This window comes from Geotrypetes seraphini, chromosome 4 (assembly GCF_902459505.1).
Source record: "Geotrypetes seraphini chromosome 4, aGeoSer1.1, whole genome shotgun sequence".
NCBI lineage: Eukaryota > Metazoa > Chordata > Amphibia > Gymnophiona > Dermophiidae > Geotrypetes > Geotrypetes seraphini.
Genome location: NC_047087.1, coordinates 175119841 through 175141087, shown reverse-complemented (window position 1 = coordinate 175141087; position 21247 = coordinate 175119841). Strand labels below are relative to the sequence as shown.

Genomic DNA, 21247 nt, shown 5'->3' with positions numbered 1-21247 from the left:
ATGTTATATGGCAGGGAGGGGGTAGGGAGGAATTCTATTATGATTCACTATATGTATGATTAATAAGTGTTATTAAAGTATATATGAATGTATATTTAAATTACTTGTTGAAGGTTTAAAAATGAATAAAGATTAAAAAAAAAAAAAAATAATGTTGTGGGCGAGCATATTTGAGCTTAGCCAGTTGCTAACTTGTTCCAATTTCTGATTAATGGGTAAGATATCATTAGGATCATCAAGACTGACAGGGTGAGCAAGTTGGATATCATCTGCGTAAGCGAAGATTGAGAACCCAATGGATTGTCCTAATGTGATAAGTGGTGCAAGGAAAATATTGAACTGCATAGGGGAAAGAATGGAATCTTGAGGGATCCCGAAATCATTAGAGAAAGTTTTAGACTTAGAGGAAGTACCATTAAACAATACTTTGAAGAGCAGTCTTTAAAGTAAACAGGCAGATAGACAAGGGAGACCTGGTCGACATTGTATATCTGGACTTTCAGAAGGTGTTCGACAAAGTTCCGCATGAACGACTACTTCGGAAAATTACGAGCCATGGAATCGAGGGTGAAACACTCACGTGGATTAAAAACTGGCTGGAGCATAGGAAATAGAGGGGGTAAATGGGCAATACTCGGACTGGAAGAATGTCACTAGTGGGGTGCCGCAGGGCTCAGTGCTTGGACCTGTGCTCTTCAATATCTTTATAAACGATCTGGACATAGGTACAATGAGTGAGATGATTAAATTTGCAGACGATACGAAGCTATTCAGAGTAATGAAGAAGCAGGGGGATTGCGAAGATCTGCATCGTGACATAATCAGGCTCGAGGAATGGGCATCGACATGGCAGATGAGGTTCAACGTGGATAAATGGATATATACAGATGGATTAAACACTGGTTGGCAGGCAGAAAACAAAGGGTTGGGGTGAAGGGACAATACTCAGGCTGGCGGAGTGTCACGAGCGGTGTTCCACAGGGGTCTGTGCTCGGACCGCTGCTGTTCAATGTGTTTATAAACGACCTGGAAACGGGGGACGAAGTGTGAGGTCATAAAATTTTCAGATCAAGATCATGAGAGGTATCGAGAAGGTAGACAGAAATAGATTCTTCAGACTAATGGGGCCCACAAGTACAAGGGGGCACTCGGAGAAGCTAAAAGGGGACAGGTTTAGAACCAATGCTAGGAAGTTCTTTTTCACTCAGAGGGTGGTGGACACATGGAACACACTGCCAGAGGCTGTGATAGGACAGAGTACACTCCAGGGTTTTAAAGAAGGATTAGATAAATTCCTGAAAGATAGGGGTATTGAGGGATACAGATAGAGGTAGAGATGGGATATAGAGAGAGTTTAGATAGAGACCAAGGGGATTTAAGGGTTCAGATGATCACCGTACAGGTCATGGGCCTGATGGGCCGCCGCGGGTGCGGACTGCTGGGCGCGATGGACCTCTGGTCTGACTCAGCAGAGGCAACTTCTTATGTTCTTATGTTCTTATGATGCATGTCGGTAACAAAAATCTCATGTACGAATGCATTATGTCCGGGGTACTTGGAGAGACCTCCCAGGAAAGGGACTTAGGAGTTCTGATCGACAAGTCAATGAAGCCAGCCGCGCAATGTGCGGCGGCGGTGAAAAGGGCGAACAGAATGTTAGAAATGATAAAGAAGGGGATCACGAACAGATCGGAGAAGGTTATCATACCGCTGTACCGGGCCATGATGCGCCCTCACCTGGAGTACTGCGTACAGCACTGGTCGCCGTACAGCACTGGTCGCCATACATGAAGAAGGATACGGTACTACTCGAAAGGGTCCAGAGAAAAACGACTAAGATGGTTAAGGGGTTGGAGGAACTGCCGTACAGCGAAAGATTAAAGAAATTGGGCCTCTTCTCCCTCGAACAGAGGAAATTGAGAGGGGACATGATTGAAACATTCAAGGTATTGAAGGGGATAGACTTAGTAGATAAGGACAGGTTGTTCACCCTCTCCAAGGTAGGGAGAACGAGAGGGCACTCTCTAAAGTTGAAAGGGGATAGATTCCGTACAAACGTAAGGAAGTTCTTCTTCACCCAGAGAGTGGTAGAAAACTGGAAAGCTCTTCCGGAGTCTGTCATAGATGAAAATACCCTCCTGGGATTCAACCTAGCATGCGGCCATCTTGGATCTTGTCTGTAATTTTCAAAGTGTTAATGATTTGTTGTATCTCCATTAGTGAAGGAATCCTAAACCGAAAACACTTCGAGCACAATATGCCGAATGATATGTGATTTGGGAAAGATGGAATGGCAGTGTTTAAGTGAGCTGAATACTGAAGAGATGATCTAATTTTTGAAATTTTTTCTGAGAAATAATCTGCCAATGATTGAGCTGATGGAATTGAGAAACATGAGGTTTATCGTGTTTTTTTCCTGGGCTTGCCCAATGATTGCTACACCCCTCAGTAAATAATAACTTTTGAATTAGCTTTCTTTGTATTTGATAAAGGTCATGTTGGTAATCTACCAGTAAAATTTGTGTACCATGAATGACTATTTTCATTTGCTATAGAATATTTATTTATTTATTCAATTTTCTATACTGTTCACCCAGGGGAGCTCAGAACAGTTTACATGAATTTATTCAAATATTCAAGCATTTTTCCCTGTCTGTCCCAATGGGCTCCCAATCTGTCTAATCAGTGGCGTAGTGAGGGTGAAAGGCACTCGGGGCAGTGGCGCCCCTTCCCTGCCCTTTTCTCCCCCACCCCTTCCCTACCCTGTACCTCTTTTAACCTCCCCAGCAAGAGCAGCAATCACCAGCTCACCTCCCACGTTGGCATTGACTCTCCCTCTGACATAATTTCCTAGGTGCAGGACATGAAGTGACAGAGGGAGAGCTGGTACTTGCGCGAGCAACAGTTTGGAGTTGCTGCTCGTGCCTGTGAAAAGATAGAAGTACGATGGGGGAAGTGAAGGCGCACGCGCGGTAAGGGGAGGAGTGGGAATGAGTGGGGGGCAGAAAGGAGGAGGGATGCCAGTGTTCTCACCAAAATGGCACCCAGGACGGACTGCCCCCGTTACTGTGCCACTGTATCTAAAATACCTGGGGTATTGGGGGACCAAGTGACCTGTTCAGGGTCACAAGGAGCAGTGTGTGTCAGAGCCGATAACCTCAGGGTGCTAATGCTGCAACTCCAAACCCTGCAGCACACTCTCAGACATAGTATGGTGGGAGGTAGCATGGCAAACATTGTCTAACAGGGAAGGCAAAACATAGTTAATAAAGCATGGTAAAACATTATATGACAAACATGGTATGGTGAGCATAGTTTTACAAAGCATGGGTACCGTAGTATGATTTGACAAAATTTGCTATAGAATATGCAGGTTCTAGATAATTATGTAAAATAAAAATCGTAATATTCTAAATCTTTTCATTTTTGTAGGCTGTTCTGTCAAATAAAGGGTATATTGATGCTATCTTTACCCTTATTCCACCTTCAACTGCATTGGGATCTGGTTTCCTGTTTAACCCCAGTGAAGGAATTATTTTACCAGATGGTCATCAAGTTATCGAGATCACTTTCAGCACATCTAAACTAGGAGATTTCACAGAAGTATTCATGTTCAATGTGGATGGATCACCTGAACCTGTCAATTTAACCATTAAGTAAGACACAGATAGACACATAGATAGATTCTAATTAGGGTTGATATTTAATGCAATTTAACCAGCCAGAAATGACTCCTTGCCTGTTAAATCATCTGTTTGGGGTTCACTGGTCATGTTCAGAGGCACTTAACCATTTAGGCCCTGATTCTGTATAGGATGCCCGGGAGAGGTGTCCTATACAGAACCGGGCCTACACTAACCCCGATTCTGTAACCGGCGTCCATGTTACAGACGCCGGTTAGAGAATCGGGTTAGAGTAGAGGCGGCCGCTACACTTATCACGGCAAGGGATAAGTATAGCGACCACCTGTCCGATCGCCGGCAGGAGGGTGCTGAACCCCTCCTGCTGGAAAGCTGCCCCTGCCCCCCAAAATTGTAGATCGCCGGCAGGAGGGTGCCAAACCCTTCCTGCCGGAACCCCCCAAACTCCTAATCACCGGCAGGAGGGTGCTCAACCCCTCCTGCCAGAAAGTCGGACCCCCTCCGGACCCCTCATGCTAATGACCTCCCCCCCATGACTCCCCTAACCTCCCCCCCAGCTAACCTTTAAATGTTGGCCGGCTGGACGGGTCTGCTGCCGTCCAGCCAACAGGCCCACCTCATCGAAATGAGACAGGCCCGCCTCTTCCCGGCCCATCCCTGCTAAGTCTAAGGCCTGATTGGCCCAGGCTGTAGAAGCCTGGACCAATCAGGCCTTAGGCATAGCGGGTCCGCCCATCCCCACTAATCTTAAGGCCTGATTGACCCAGGTGCCTATGAGCCTTGGCCAATCACACCTTAGGGTTAGTGGGGATGGGCGGACCCGCTATGGCTATGCCTAAGGCCTGATTGGTCCAGGCTTCTAGAGCCTGGGCCAATCAGACAGACTTAGCGGGGATGGGCCGGGAAGGGGCAGGCCTGTCTCATTTCGACGAGGCGGACCTGTCGGTTGGACGGCAGCAAGACCTGTCCAGCCGGCCAACATTTAAAGGTTAGTTGGGGGGGAAGTTAGGGGAATCATCGGGGGGGGGAGGTTGTTAGCATGGGGGGGTCCGGAAGAGGTCCGGCTTTCCGGCAGGAGGGTTTGGGCACCTTCCTGGCTGCCGATTGGGAGTTTGGAGGGTTCCGGCAGGAGCGGTTCGGCACCCTCCTGCCGGCGATCTACAGTTTTGGGGGGTGGGGGCAGCTTTCCAGCAGGAGGGGGTTGGGCACCCTCCTGCCGGTGATTGGGAGTTTGGGGGGGTTCTGGCAGGAGGGGTTCGGCACCCTCTTACCGGCGATCTACAGTTTTGGGGAGCAGGGGCGGCTTTCCGGCAGGAGGGGTTCAGCACCCTTCTGCCGGCGATCGGACAAGCGGTTGCTATACTTATCCCTTGCAGCGATAAGTGTAGCGGCCGCCTCTACTCTAACCCCATTCTCTAACCGGCGTCTGTAACATGGACGACGGTTACAGAATCAGGGTTAGTGTAGGTCCGATTCTGTATAGGACACCTCTCCCAGGTGTCCTATACAGAATCAGGGCCTCAGTGTCAGACTGGTCATTCACTTAGAGGGAACCCACAGAGTACCTAAGCAGTGTCTTCTCATATCCTTGGTGGAGGCATGGAGATGAATGATTAAAAATCTAGATGGGAACCCCCATGTCACAGATGAAATACCGCTGAGGACATATCCTTTTTCTACCAGGGAATGATAACATAGCATTTCTGAATTGGGAAAGACAGGAAGTCTGGAAAATAGAGCATATGATGACAAAAGAGGGGACTTTGGTAGATTTTGAAGAGTTGCTAAAGAGAGGTGAGGAAAGGTGGGGGGGAGGGGAAGGGTATTAAGCACAGGATGATTTGGTTGAGTGGTGATCGATTGGAGGGATTGTGTTTGTAATACAGTTAAAGTCTCCGCTTTGGTGGAATCCGCTGATGAATTGGCTATATTGGGGGTTGGGGAGGGGGGTTTTATTTGGATTGTTACCACTGTATAGATATCAGTTATTGTGTGAATTGTTGTTATTGAATCTTTCATGTTGATGATAATAAAAATTGTTTAAAAGTAAATACTGATATATATGTTGTTTCATTTTTCTTACTTTTCTTTTTTCTAGGGGCTGTGTCATTGGACCAACATTCCATTTCAGTACACCAGCTCTACATTTTGGTGACATTTCTTTTGGTGAGTATGAACTCAATGTGATAGTATTTCAGAAGATTAGTTGATAAAAGTGAAAGCTTTAGTTAAGAAGCATGTTTCTTTATGGATAATTCCTTATCCAGATTTAGATCATTTTAACGGCATGACAATTTTACATGTGTAAGGACAGAAGATAATGTACAAAGTTAATAATAATAACACTAAAATAAAGTTCTTGTACAATCTCACTATATTCCGGGACCAGTAGGTTAATTCCATCTACCCGCCAGGACTTTGTAGGAAGTCTCAAATTTCACCTCAGCACTGGCCCCTTAGGAATCAGTTTTCCTTCCTACAATCCAGGCTGTAGGAGCCTGTCTTTTCTGCTCGTGTTTAATTTTGTGCAAAAATCTTTGCATTCGTGTTTTTGCCCTCGTGCTGCAGAGGTTCCCTGTGGGGACAGCTCTGACTGCGGGAGATCACAGACCTTTGAAAAAGTCTGCTTCCAGGGGGTTGGATGCCTGTCAATACACCCTCTGCACTTCAGTTCGGGGCGCAGGGACTATTCCCTTGGGAGCTTGCTAACCCCAGGTTCATCTACTAGTGGGTCAAGCACAGGCTGCGTGGCTCCATGAAGGTGGGCCTGGGATTGGGGCCAGGCTGTGTTCCTCTGCCAGGCATCTGCAAGGCTTGTCCGAGGGTTGCAGAGGTACCCGGCCTTGGATGTCCGGTCGGTGGGGCAGTCAGAAGAATTGAAGTCCAGCTTGTCTACTTCCTAAGGCAGAGGATCTACCTGTAAGCTGTTTCAGCTCTCTCAGCAGTGGTTTTCCAGTCAGCACATGTCACAGTGAATACAGAATGACAGCCTGAATTAGCGATTTGGTGGAGGGGTTTCTTAAAAAGAGGGTTATGGAAGGTTTCCCTGCATGCCCTACCCCCCCCCCACCCCTAAAATCCTAAAATCACCATTTTCAGGGCTCCTGTATTTTTTCCGGAGCTATTTTAGCTAAATTCAGCACCTGCAGTAGCCATTTTGGATTTTCTCAATTTAGATTTAAAGTTATTTTTAGCACTTGCAAGAAAACCACTCAAATGGACTCCCCAGGGCAGGATGTCATGAATTCATGCCATATTTGCGGCAGATGGCTGTTGGGTACACAGCTGTGTTCCACATCCGCTGCAGCCTGCAAGGGGAGATCTGGGAAATTACAGACCAATAAGCCAGACTTCAGTGCCAGGTAAAATGGTGGAAACAATTATAAAAAATAAAATTGTGAAATACGTAGACAAACATGATTTAATGAGACAAAGTCAGCATGGATTCAGCCGAGGGAGATCTTACCTCACCAATTTGTTTGACTTATTAAAAAGGGATGGTTAACAAGACTAAGAATCTTATAATGCCCCTGTATCGCTCCATGGTGCGATCTCACCTGGACTATTGCTTTCAATTCAAGAAAGATATAACGACACTAGAAAAAGTTCAAAGAAGATCAACCAAGATGATAAAGGAGATGGAACTCCTCTCGTATGAGGAAAGACTAAAATGGTTAGGGCTCTTCAACTTGGAAAAGAGAAGGCTGAGGGGAGATATGATTGAAGTCTATAAAATCCTGAGTGGAGTAGAACGGGTACAAGTGGATCAAATTTTCACTCCATCAAAAATTACAAAGACTAGGGGACACTTGATGAAGTTACAGGGAAATACTTTTAAAACCAATAGGAGGAAATATTTTTTCACTCATTGCCAGAAGTTGAGGTAAGAGCGGATAGCGTAGCTGGTTTTAAGAAAGGTTTGGACATAAGAACATAAGCTGTGCCTCTGCTGGGTCAGACCAGAGATCCATCATGCCCAGCAGTCCGCTCACGCGATGGCCCATCAGGTCCAGGACCTGTATAGTAACCCTCTATCTATACCCTTCTATCCCCTTTTCCTTCAGAAAATTGTCCAATCCCTTCTTGAACTCCAATAGCGTACTCTGCCCTATCACGCCCTCTGGAAGCGCATTCCAGGTGTCCACTACCCGTTGGGTGAAGAAGAACTTCCTAGCATTGGTTCTAAATCTGTCACCTTTTAATTTTTCCAAATGCCCTCTCGTTCTTGTAGTTGTCGAAAGTTTAAAGAATCTGTCCCTCTCCACTTTCTCTATGCCCTTCGTGATCTTGTAAGTCTCTATCATATCCCCTCTAAGTCTCCACTTCTCCAGCGAAAATAGTCCCAGTCTCTCTAATCTTTCAGCGTATGAAAGGTTTTCCATACCTTTTATCAAACGTGTCGCTCTCTTCTGAACCCTCTCGAGTATCGCCATATCCTTCTTTAGGTACGGCGACCAATATTGGATAACTTCTTTTGTTCTGCTTGTAATACCCTTCTTGATTATTCCCTGCATTCTATTCGCTTTTTTAGCGGCCGTTGCGCATTGTGCCGACGGCTTCGTTGTCATGTCCACTATTACCCCGAGGTCCCTTTCTTGGGTACTCTCACTCAATAACAGCCCTCCCATCGTGTAGCTGTACCTCGGGTTTCTGTTTCCTATGTGTAAGACTATACATTTCTCTATATTGAACTTCATCTGCCATCTCGTTGCCCACTCCCCTAGTTTGTTCAGGTCCCTTTGTAAACCTTCGCAGTCCTCTTTAGTCCTAGCCCCATTAAATAGCTTGGTGTCATCTGCAAATTTTATAACTTTGCTTTTCATCCCTGTTTCTAGATCATATATAAATACATTGAATAGCAGCAGTCCAAGCAACGACCCCTGCGGAACACCACTCGTGACCCTCCTCCAGTCCGAGTAGTGGCCCTTCACTCCTACCCTCTGCTTCCTGCCCGCTAACTAGTTTCTGATCCATCTGTTTACGTCTCCTTCCACCCCATGGTTCTTCAGTTTCCAAAGTAGGAGTTCATGGGGTACCTTGTCAAAGGCTTTTTGGAAGTCTAAGTATACAATGTCTATGAGGTCCCCTTTGTCCATCTATTTGTTAATTCCTTCGAAGAAGTGCAATAAGTTCGTCAGGCACGATCTTCCCTTGCAAAAGCCATGTTGGCTTGTTACCATAAGTTTATGCCTCTCTAGATGCTCCTCGATGCTATCTTTTATCAGCACTTCCACCATTTTCCCCAGAACTGAGGTCAGACTTACTGGTCTATAGTTCCCCGGGTCACCTCTCGATCCCTTTTTAAAGGTGGGTGTAACATTGGCTATCTTCCAATCCTCCAGGATCACGCCTGTTATCAGGGATAGATTACAAACCTGCTGTAGTAGTTCTGCTATTTCCTCCTTTAGTTCTTTCAATATCTTAGGGTGGATTCCGTCCTGGCCTGGTGAGGCCTCGCCTCACGCACATAATACGACAATATCATTACACATTAACAATCTAAACTACCCCATTCAACCAAAGATGAAGATTCTAGAAGTAACACTTGACCAAGGACTAACCATGAAAGACCACATAGACTCCCTAATCAAAAGAGGGTTTTTCACTCTCTGGAAACTTAGGTCCATTAAGGCGTACTTCCACACTTCAGCTTTCAGAATTCTAGTACAATCCCTAATATTAAACCACCTGGACTACTGCAACATCACCCATCTGACAATCCCCCAGAAGCAAATGCAAAGACTACAACTAATACAAAATGCAGCAGTCAGGATGATTTTCGGACTGAAGAAGACTGATCACATAACCCCTTCCTACCGACTCCTACACTGGCTGCCGATGGAGGCACGCACGAAGTTCAAGCTAGGATGTCTCTGCTTCAAAGTATTAAACGGTCTAGCCCCAAAATACATTACAGACCTCTTCTCATTCCCAACCAACAGACATGAAAGAAAAACACACAAGAAATTTGTCTCCCCACCGGCTAGAGGGTGCAAATATAAGAGACACCATCAACAACGGCTATCGTATCAAGCAGCCATATGGGGTAAAGACCTAGAAAAACTAATTGCACACACAAACAACTATGAAGAATTCAGGAAACACCTAAAAACTTACCTATTCTTGAAATACCTAGGTAATGAACCAGAACATCAACCCCCCTCGTAACATCATCACATACCTGTACTTATAAACTGTTAACCTCAACCCCTAATCACAAACCATGAACACTCTATTCAATTTACGGAATATTTCTACTTCTGTGTAAGCAGCTTGGCACTTCTTGGCCTGCAGAACACATACTGTCGTAAACATTATTAATGTTACCAGATGCACACTGCTATACTCTTTAATTCGTTGTATGTACAGTTTCTCTTTATTGTATTTACAGTTTCTTTATTGTATTTACAGTTTCTCTTTATTGTATTTATTGTATTTACAGTCTCTCGTTTTGTAAACCGCCTAGAAGTCGCAAGATTGCTTGCGGTATATAAGAATAAAGTTATTATTATTATTATTATTTGTCAGTTTTCTCAGTTTCCTGGAGGAAAAGTCTATAGTGTATTATTGAGAAAGACATGGGGGAAGCCACTACTTGCCCTGGATCGGTAGCATGGAATGTTGCTACTCCTTGGGTTTTGGCCAGGTACTAGGGACCTGGATTGGTTACCGTGAGAAAGGGCTATTGGGCTTGATGGACCATTGGCCTGACTCGGTAAGGCTATTCTTATGTTCTTATGAAATTTGCCCAGACTCTGTGCCTTTGATCTCTGAAGGAGGTCTTTCCGCTATTTCTGCCCCAGTACCCACAAAAATGGCATCAGGAGGCCCTGGGGAGGATGCAGGTGGCACTCTGGTGAAACCTCCCACTATTTCTTAGAGAAGAAAAGAACTTAGATAAATTTAAATCCAAACTCAAGAGTTTCCTTTTTAACGATGCTTTTAATGAATAAATTTCAAAGACTTGCTTACTTTCCACTTTTACTTTGTATATTAATACAAATTTTATCTGTTGCCCTTCCTATTGTTCTTTCCTTAAATGTTATTACATTAATATTGATTGTAACCCTTTAATGATTTTTCCCTCGCTTTGAAATTATATGTATAAGTTAAACTATGTATAGCAAAGTTTGTATTTATTAGTTTTAATTCATTTTGAATATTGTTTGTTAGATTTGTCACCCCTATTTAATTACTTGTGAAATTGTACATCGCCTAGAAAATGTGATAGGCGATTAATCAAATTTTTATAATAAACTTGGAAACTTGGAAACGAAAGAGTACTTCATGGGAAAAATCTAGTAGCTTCTTCAAACATTCCAGAAAGGGTTCACAGGAGCCGGCTCCCCGGAGGTATGTTTTCCCACGACTTTATTAATATGATGTATCAGGCTTGTTTGGCTAAGAAATCTCTGCATGTCATCCTTCCACAGGTATCCTTGCCGGTCACAGGGACCCCCCTCCTGCTCTGGACCAGGGTCATGTCTCTTGCCTCCCTTCTGGGGTCCCGGTCAGTATGCCAGTCATATCTGCAGTTGCTCCTGACACTCTTATAATTGCTTTGTTTATGCAGGTGGGTACCACTGCTGTAGGAGTTGTGACAGCACTGGAGGATCTCTAGGATCAGGTCTGAGTGGGGCCCTGGATCTGGGGGAAGATCCCACTAGGTGTAGATTTTCAAGCCAGCACATTTGGTGGATTTGATCTCTGAATCTCGTCAGGAATTGAAGCTGCAGGCTGAGCTGCCTGTTTTTTCATGAGTGACCAGAGGCCACAATCTGCCTTTTTGCTGATCATCCTGATAGATATTTGGGAGGTGCCTGAGGGTCCCCTGAAGTTTGCTCATTCCATGTCTGAGCTTTATCCCATGGCAAACGCTTTTAACAAGCATTTCATTTTCATGAAGGTGGATTCCTCGGTGGCTCAGGTCACCAAACGCACTTCTCTCCCCAGTGATTGGGGGGGAAGGGGGTCCTAAATGATGTCCAAGACTGGCATGTGGATTTCATCCTTAAGCACCTGTTTGACTCTGCAGCTGCTGGCATAAAGACAGCATTGGCCTCTTCCTTTGTGGTCAGGGCTTGCCATTCCATGCTCCACTATGATCCTGACACTGTGGTGCTCCAGAACCTGGATTTCCTAGTCTTGGGTGTGGACTATTTGGATGATACCCTATATGACATTGTGAAGGTTTTCTCTAAGCTGGTGGCCTTTTCCATCTCAGCTCGTAGGATGCTGTGGATCCATTAGTGATTTGTTGTCTAAGGTGAACTTGAGCTGTTTGCCCTTTAAGGTTCAACTTTTGTTTAGCCAGGGATTGGATGACCTTTTGGCTAGTGTACAGGATCATAGACCCAACTCTTTTCCTGTGAATAGGATCCGCCCTTCCAGGGGTTTGGGGCACACTAATTTTCATCCCATCAGGCATTCTCGTCTCTACCTGGGACCCCCTGCTGGCCAGTGGCAGTGGCCTCCTCCTCTGCCAGATCGTGGTTCAGCGGTTCTCGGTGTCAGCCATCCACAGGCCAGTGCCTCCCATCCCACAAATTGGGGGACGGTTGTCGGCCTTTCTGGCTGAGTGGCAGGTCATTACCTCCGACTATTGTGTCTTGGAGGTCCTTCGGGCGGCTACAAACTAGAGTTTCTCTGTCCTCTGACTGAGTATTTCCTGGCTTCCCCGGCGGGCCTCCCTGAGAAATGCAGCTCAGGTATGGGCCACAGTCCACAGATTACTAGATATTGCAGCTATAAAGCCCATCCCAGAGCAAGACTCGGGCTCTGGGAAATACTCAATATAGTTCATCATTCCAAAGAGAGGCTCTGAATATTGGAGACCGATTTTGGACCTCAAGACTGTTAGTGAGGCACTGCCAGTGCCTCACTTCCACATGGAGACAGTGCGCTTGGTGATTGCCTCAGTGGCTCTGGTTGAGTTTCTAGCCTCCCTGGATCTGATGGAGGCGTATCTCCACATTCCCATTTTACTGGACCACTGGAAATATCTGAGGTTCTATGTTCTGGAGCAGCATTTCCAGTTTGCAGCACTGCCTTTTGGGTTGGCGACAGTGCCTAGGAACTTCACCAAGGTGATGGTGGTGGTGGCAGCCCATCTTCATACCTTGGGCATCCACCTATATCTGGATGTCTGGTTGATCCGAGCCCCCTTGGAGTCCGAGGGGCATCAGGCTGTTTGTCAGGTTGTGCAGTTGCTGCAGTGTCTGGGCTGGGTGATCAACTTTAAGAACAGTCACCTCGAGCCGACACAGTATTTGGAGTGCCTGGGAGTTTAATTTCACATGGGATAGAACAAAGTGTTCCTGCCAGTGACCCATCAGGAGAAACTCCGACAGGTTTTCAGGAACTTTCTGGCCACTCCGGTTCCAACAGCCTGGCAGTACCTCCAGGTTCTAGGAACCATGGTGGCTACGATTGATGTGGTCCCTTGGGCAAGAGCCCATTTGCGATTGTTGCAGGATGCTCTGATTTCATGCTGCAGTCTGCAATGGGACCCGTTATATGCACCCCTGCCCTAGACATCAGTGGCACAGCACAGTCTTGCCTGGTGGCTGCAACTCTCATGCTCTCCAGGGGTCTTCCCCTCTGGATTTCAGAGTGAGTGATTCTGATGACAGATGCGAGTTTCACAGGCTGGGGAGTTGTGTGTATGACCATCCCTGTTCAAGGCCGGTGGGCTCCCTCAGAGCGCAAGTGGTCAATCAATCACCTGGAACTTCGGGCAATTTGACTGGCTCTCCTCCACTTCAAAGGTCATCTCTTTGCCTGTGTGTCTCGTTCAGGTAGGGTTCCATGACTGGTGGTGTCTCAGGTTGTAGGTTGGGCAGATTATGTGTGTCTCCTGGTGTGCTCCTTATTGCTATATAGAAGCCTAGGAGGATTATGTAACCTGCAAGTAAACAGGGCATACATAGTTGGGTTTGAAGACATCATCCGAAGCAGATCCTAAGCTCCCCCTTAATAGGGGAGGGGCCAAGGGCGCACAGCTCCAGCTGATCCAGCTTGCCTGAGTTCGGGGCAGGTAGGAGAAGTCGGGCTGAAGAGGGAGAGAGGAGGAATCGGACAAAGTAGGCTGGGTGACAAGGAAGTTAGATGTTGGGGAGTCCCTGGACATCGTTTACCTGGACTTCAGCAAAGCATTTGATAGCATACCACACTGCAGGTTGCTGAGCAAGATGAGTTCTATAGGATTGGGCGAAACATTGACGAAATGGATTGGGAACTGGCTTGGAGGTAGGCTTCAGAGGGTAATGGTGAATGGCACCCCCTCCGAAATGACGGAGGTAATCAGGGGAGTGCTGCAGGGCTCGGTCCTGGGCCCGATCCTATTCAACATCTTTATAAGAGACTTGGCAGAAGGGCTCCGAGGTAAAATAACATTATTCACTGATGACGCCAAACTAAGCAATGTAGTGGGCAAAAGCACAACAGACATAAATTCAATGTCCGACAACATGATGCACGACCTACTTCTACTGGAGCGCTGGTCTAGGTCCTGGCAACTCAGCTTCAATGCCAAAAAATGCAAAGTAATGCACCTGGGCAGCCAAAATCCATGCAAGACTTACACCCATAATGGCGAGATCCTAGCAAGAACTGAAGCAGAACGAGACTTGGGGGTGATCGTCAGTGAGGACATGAAGACTGCCAATCAAGTGGAGCAAGCTTCCTCCAAAGCAAGGCAGATCATAGGTTGCATACGCAGGAGTTTCGTCAGCCATAAACCTGAAGTCATTATGCCATTTTATAGATCCATGATGAGACCACACCTGGAGTACTGTGTGCAATTCCGGAGGCCGCATTACCGTAAGAATGTGCTGAGACTAGAGTCGGTCCAGAGAATGGCCACCCGGGGACTCAAGGATCTCCCGTACGAGGAGCGGCTGGAGAAGTTGCAGCTCTACTCACTCGAAGTATGCAGAGAGAGCGGAGACATGATCTAGACGTTCAAATATCTCACGGGCCGCATCGAGGTGGAAGAAGATATCTTCTTTTTCAAGGGTCCTATGGCAACAAGGGGGCATCCATGGAAAATCAGGGGCAGGAAACTGCACGGTGACACCAGGAAATTCTTTTTCACTGAAAGGGTGGTCTTCCACTTCAGGTCATTGAGGCCAGCAGCGTGCCTGATTTTAAGGCCAAATGGGATAGACATGTGGGATCTATTCACAGAGATAGGTAGGGGAGGGTCATTGGGGTGGGCAGACTAGATGGGCTGTGGCCCTTATCTGCCGTCTATTTCTATGTTTCTATGTTTCTAAGGGTGCGAAGAGGAGGCAGAGGGTGAGGGGCTGTGGTGAGAGGTAGCTCTGCCCACCCCCTGACATCACCTGAAACAAATCTGAAGTCCCCCTTAAAAGGGGAGGGGCCAATGGTGCACAGCTCCAGCTGATCCAGCTTGCCTGAGTTCGAGGCAGGCAGGAGAAGTCGGGCTGAGGAGGGAGAGAGGAGGTATTGGACAAAGGAGGCAGAAGGGAGCGAAGAGGAGGCAGAGGGTGAGGGGCTGCAACGAGAGGTAGCGCCGCCCACCTCCTGACATCACCCGAAGCAGATCTGAAGCTCCCCCTTAAAAGGGGAGGGGCCAAAAGTGTATGTCGAAGGCGTGTTAAAGGCGCTCGCCTTAGCAAGAGCGCCTTTGCGAAGGGTCTCGAGAAGGGATGAGCCATCACTAAGGAAGACAAGAGGGAGACCACAGCAAATGCAGAGACCATCCAACCAGGCAGACACAGCAGGTACAGAGGCACACAACCAGGAGACTGCACCAGACGCAGAAGACATCCAACCAGACAGACCTAGCAGGTACATAGACACACAACCAGGCAGACTCAGCAGGTACAGAGGCACACAACCAGGCAGCCACAGAGGACACAACAGGCGAAGGCGATAGCCACAGCAGGCACAGAGGACAAAGCAGGCACAAAGGACACACAACTAGGCAGACACTGAAGACATAACCAGGTGAAAACAGAAGACACAGCAGGCACAGAAGACATCCACAGCAGACACAAAAGACATCCACAACAGACGCAGAAGACATCCACAGGAGACCGGCAAGCAGGCAGCAATGGAAGCAACAGACAGAAGCAGGAAGTTGAGCTACCCAGTTTTCTGCACCGTCTGCCATATGTATGACTACCTCCCTTCTGGGAGGCGGTCTTACGTATGCGCTTGATGCAGAGACCTGGAAAGCCTGAAGAAGCAAGTCAGACTTCTGGAGGGCAGAATACTGGAACTGGAGGCACTTCAAGCAGTGGAGGAAGAAGACATAGATGCTACGCCTCTCCCCGAACCAACAGGAGACCTCTGCCATTGAAAAATCAGCGATTCCTTACGCACACAGCCATTTCTCAGCCCCCACACCGATACCTGCGGGCTGCTGGGAACACAGAGGCATCCAGAGAGGAGAAGAGCGTGGGAGCACTGCTCTGCCTCTCCCCGAACCAACAGGAGACCTCTGCCATTGAAAAATCAGCAATTCCTGAGGCACACAGCCATTTCTCAGCCCCCACACTGATACCTGCGGGCTGCTGGGAACACAGAGGCATCCAGAGAGGAGAAGAGCGTGGGAGCACTGCTCCGCCTCTCCCCGAACCAACAGGAGACCTCTGCCATTGAAAAATTAGCGATTCCTGAGGCACACAGCCATTTCTCAGCCCCCACACCGATACCTGCGGGCTGCTGGGAACACAAAGGCATCCAGAGAGGAGAAGAGCGTGGGAGCACTGCTCCGCCCATCCCCCAAGCCAGCAGGGAAAACTTTTCCAATTGTTAAGTATTATCGTGAATTCATCCAACTGTAAAGTATAATTACTAGCTGTCAAAAAATTCATTCAACTAAAAAAAAATAAAAATAAATAAATATATATATATATAATAGGCAAAAGCAAACAAAACTTGTGCTAAATACTTGTTGACTCCTATAATCTGTTAAATGCTTGCTGTTTTTCTTATTATTTGATAACTGTTGTCGATTCTTAAATAATCTGTTAAATGCCTATTGTATCTAACAGTCTATGCTAATTTGAGCAATGAATCAATACCCGGATTATCTTCACTCCCCTTCCACTAGGTCAATTTCAGAATTTTTCCAAATTTAGAAACGCTCTACTAGTTTTCTTCTAATATCGTCTGTGCTGATACCTAGTACGTCATTATCTAGCCACTCCTCTATCCTTAACCTCTCACACGCCCGAAACAGGCCCGTCTAGCCCATAGGTCCCCCAACTCTCATCATGAAGTCACCTTCTTGGCTCCTTCTCCTACTCTGCTCTTCTCTCAAACTCTCCCCCTTCTCCCAACCTCCTCGACCCTGCAAATGCCCGCAGTACCTGCCCTGGCCTCATAATCCCCACGCTGATACGCCTCAAACACCACCCATCCTATAAAAACCCTCGTAAAGTCAACCACTCCTCCCTAAAACTTGTCCCACTTCCACTCTCTCCGACCCTGCCTCTGATTCTCTCACCCCAGTCCTGACACTTTATTGCAATGCCAGATCCGCTTGTAATAAGATTCAAATCTTGAAGGACCTACTCGAGGATTCAGACCCCGGATTCTTATTCATCACAGAATCTTGGATCACAAAAGATGACCAATTTAATCAAAACGAACTTTGCTCCCACGGCTACCAAGGCCTCTTCTCTCCCAGAACTAACCGAAAAGGAGGCGGCCTGGCTCTCCTTTTCAAATCATTCTTTGATGTCCAGCTCCTTGAAAAGGGCAGCCTCTCCTCATTAAAATACATGCTAGCCTCAGTTAACAATGAATACCACCCTCATCCACTGGGTATCCTGCTCTTATACCGCCCACCTACCCCTTGGAACAATTCCTCAGAACTCGTCTTTGAAACCATAACAAACGCCTTCCTCAAATTTCAAAGATTACTGATCATCGGAGACATCAATCTCCACCTTGACAATTTCATCAGCAAGGATTCATCCGAATTTAATAGCTTCCTCTCCTCTTTAGGCTTTCTCCCTCCCACTCTCTCCCCTACCCACGAAAAAGGCCACACACTAGACCTCATCAGTTTTTTGGATCTCACTACTCACAAAACCTCAACCACTGACATTCGCTGGGAAATCGTTCCCTGTCCGATCACTTCCTAGGGGCTTTCTGTCTCCCAATCTTCATGTCACATTTTGGGCCCCCATCACGCATCTCAAATTCTATTACCTTCTGCAAAAAAATCTCGAGCAATCTGTTCTGGACCAATTTTCTTGACAAATTCTCCCCCATCCTTAAACCTGCAGAACCAGAAATAAACTGGCAAAACTGGGTCGCCCTCTCCGAGTCCACCTTCCTTTCCCTCGCCCCTCTCTCCACTAAAACCATCTCCTATTCCCACAAGGCCCCTTGGTACCTCCCATACCACAGAGAACTGAAACAGAAATGCCGAACTCTGGAACGAAAATGGAAAAAAATCTAAATCCCCTACAGACAGACACTCCTGGAGGGTCAATATTAAATTCTACAAAACTGTTCTAAAAAAAGCAAGGAAAAACTTCTACGGTGACAAAATCTCCAAATCCAACAACCAGACTAGCACATTATTTAACATCTGGCGTTCCTTAACCTCCAAAAATGCCTCCATCCTTCCCTTCTCCCCCTCAGCCGATTCTCTGGCAAAATTCTTCAGCGACAAGGTCTCCACCTTGAGGCGCTCCTTCCCTCCTGCAATCTCCTACAAATCTCTGATTCCAATGGACTCCAACCCTATCCTTGCAGACTCCTACCCTATCCCAGCTGAAAGATCCTGGTCTTCCTTCGAACTTGTTTCCGAATCCCTGGTCCATAATCTCTGCCTCAAATTGAAATCCTGCAATTGTACCTTGGATCCTTTCCCCGCCTACCTTTCCGAGAACACTCCCCCTCAGACCATCTCATCTCTTACCATTCTCATAAACTCCGCCCTCCATTCAGGTCTATTCTCCCCAGAAATGGGCCATATCTCCTTAACCCCACTACTGATAAAACCTGATCTAGACCCCTCTACATCTTCCAGCTACCATCCAATAGCAAACATTCCTCTCCTTACCAAGATGCTAGAATCCATCATATCCACTCAACTATCTTCCTACCTTGAAAAATTCACCATTCTGCTACCCTACCAATACGGCTTCTGTCCCAACTTCAGCACCGAATCCCTTCTGATCTCCTTAATCTCAAAAGTTCAACATCTCCATTCTCGCAACAAGTTCGCCATCCTTTTTCAATTCGACCTCTCTGCAGCTTTTGATGTCGTTCATCATGATATCCTACTTTGCCAACTCACCGAGATAGGCATTAACTCCACAGTCCTTGACTGGTTCTCGAAGTTCTTACGCTCCCGCTCCTACACAGTCAACATGAAGGGCACTTCTTCCTCCCCCTGGAACCCTGGAACCTCTCTCCCCTATCCTTTTCAACATTTATATATCCTCCCTTAAACTCCTCCATCTCTCCCCCCTTGAAACACTTTACACTTATGCAGATGACATCTTTGTCCTCCTTGAGACTGACCAGAACCTCACCAACCTCTCTGCGAACATATCCTCATGTATATTGAACCTTCAATTCTGGGCCCACACTGTGCAGATGAAACTGAACGAATCCAAAACAAAACTTCTCTGGCTCGGTCCAAAATTGGACCAACTGCCCACTTCCATCCATCTGTGCTTGGGCCCCACTCTGCATCTTGAGTACTCAAGTAAAATTCTGGGAGTCATCATTGACTCTACAATTTTCCTTCAATGATCACCTCAACTCCCTAATAAAAAAATGTTTCTTCAGCCTTCACATGCTGAGGAAAGTGAGAACCTGTTTCCATCAAAAACACTTTGCCGTCCTTGTCCAATCCACCATCCTTTCCAGACTGGACTATTGCAACTCTATCTACCTAAGCCTAACAAAGAAAAATCTTCAAAGACTCCAGCAGATTCAGAATGCCGCTGCTAAGCTTATCTTCGCAAAAAGCAAATTCGACCACATCTCACCGCTTTTGTCCAAGCTCCACTGTCTTCTGATAATCTTCAGAGTCCTCGTCAAATGTGCCTGCCTTGGATAGGTTCATAGAGGACAAAGGGATTGAGGGGTACAGATAGGAGTAGAGGTAGGTTATAGGGATAGGAGTAGAGGTAGGTTATAGAAATAGTCAGGGACCACTGCTCAGGCAATAGGCCTGATGGGCCGCCACGGGAGCGGACTGCTGGGCGAGATGGACCTCTGGTCTGCCTCAGCGGAGGCAACTTCTTATGCCTTACTTTCAAGATCCTACATGGCATCCTCCCCCCCTTTATTCCTCTTTCTTGGAATTCCTCTAACCCCAATTCCACCAGATCCACCCAAAAACTGAAACTCTCCTTTCCCTCTCTAAAAGGCGTCTCACTTGTAGGAAAACTAGGTTTCTCCCTCCCTTTTAGAATCACTGAGCTCTGGAACAACCTTACCTCCCCTCTTAGGAATCTGAGCTCCCTCCAACTCTTCCGTAAAATTTTGAAAACCTGGTTATTCTCAAAAATGTAACTCTTCCTCCCTCTCTTATTATTCTAGTCCTCTAAATTTCCTCTTCATCCTTCCCTTCTCTGGAGTTCCTTTCTACCCTAACTCCTGTTAACCGTGTCGAGCTTTGCGAATGTAGAGATGATGCGGTATACAAACCTAAGGTTTAGTTTAGTTTAGAGATCATCAAGACAGAGGACACCGTCAAGGAAGAAGTCCAGGAGCTGGAGAATGTCATAGAAGAGGCCGTGGAAAAACACCAGCTACAGAGGAACTGCTGGGATACGCCTACAGAGAGTGTGGACCACCAGACAGACAGCCACCAGGAGGAAATGGAAGACACAGCAGCAAGATCTGGAAACAGCGGAGGGAACCCACATGAAAACGAACATCAGGATGAGAGGAAATGAATAGGAACCAAAGACATGGACCTATGGCTGGAGAGATGGGCATACACCAAGGACACGGACCTGCGGCTGGAGAATCAAAAGAAGATAGAGAGAACAACAATCGTCATGAGGGACTCTATCATCAGACAAGTTGACAGCCACATAGTGGGAGGACTACTGGATTGACTAGTGACCTGCCTACTGGGAGCCAATGTAGAAGACATAGTGAGCTGCATCGATAGGATTGTCGACAGTGTGGAAGAAGAAGATACGGCAGTGGTGATCCATGTGGGGACGAACAATGTGAGCAACAGGAACTACAACAGAGAAGTACTGAAGGAACAGTTCCGGATGCTAGGAAAGAAGCTGAAGACCAGAACGCAGAGGATAGCATTCTCAGAGATCCTGAAAGTACCCAGGGCAGATGAGAAGAGACAGATGGAGCTGCAAGCAGTCAACGCATGGATGTGGCGCTAGTGTGAGGAAGAAGGATTCCACTTTATGCGCAACTGGACGGCGTTCTGGGGGAAGAGCAAGCTATACAGGAAGGACGGACTCCACCTCAGCAGAGATGGAATGAGGCTACTTGCAAACAACATCAAGAGAGAAGTTGAGAAGTTTTTAAACTAGGAAGAAGGGGAAAGCCGACAGTCAACAGAGAGAAAGAGTCGATGATTCGGGAACCGGTATACCTGGAGGATACCGTGCAGGAAGATGGAGGTG

General features: G+C 46.8%; 1 protein-coding gene across 8 annotated transcripts in view; it reads left to right on the top strand.

Moving 5' to 3' along the window:
- The window catches only part of HYDIN (HYDIN axonemal central pair apparatus protein), a 1718235-nt gene that overhangs the window by 317316 nt on the left and 1379672 nt on the right, over positions 1 to 21247 (top strand). For all 8 annotated transcript variants that reach the window (XM_033943280.1, XM_033943278.1, XM_033943277.1 and 5 more), the window contains 2 exons: positions 3433 to 3656; positions 5740 to 5807. In XM_033943280.1, coding sequence (XP_033799171.1) covers positions 3433 to 3656; positions 5740 to 5807 — 292 coding nt within the window. The remainder of the gene's footprint in view (positions 1 to 3432; positions 3657 to 5739; positions 5808 to 21247) is intronic.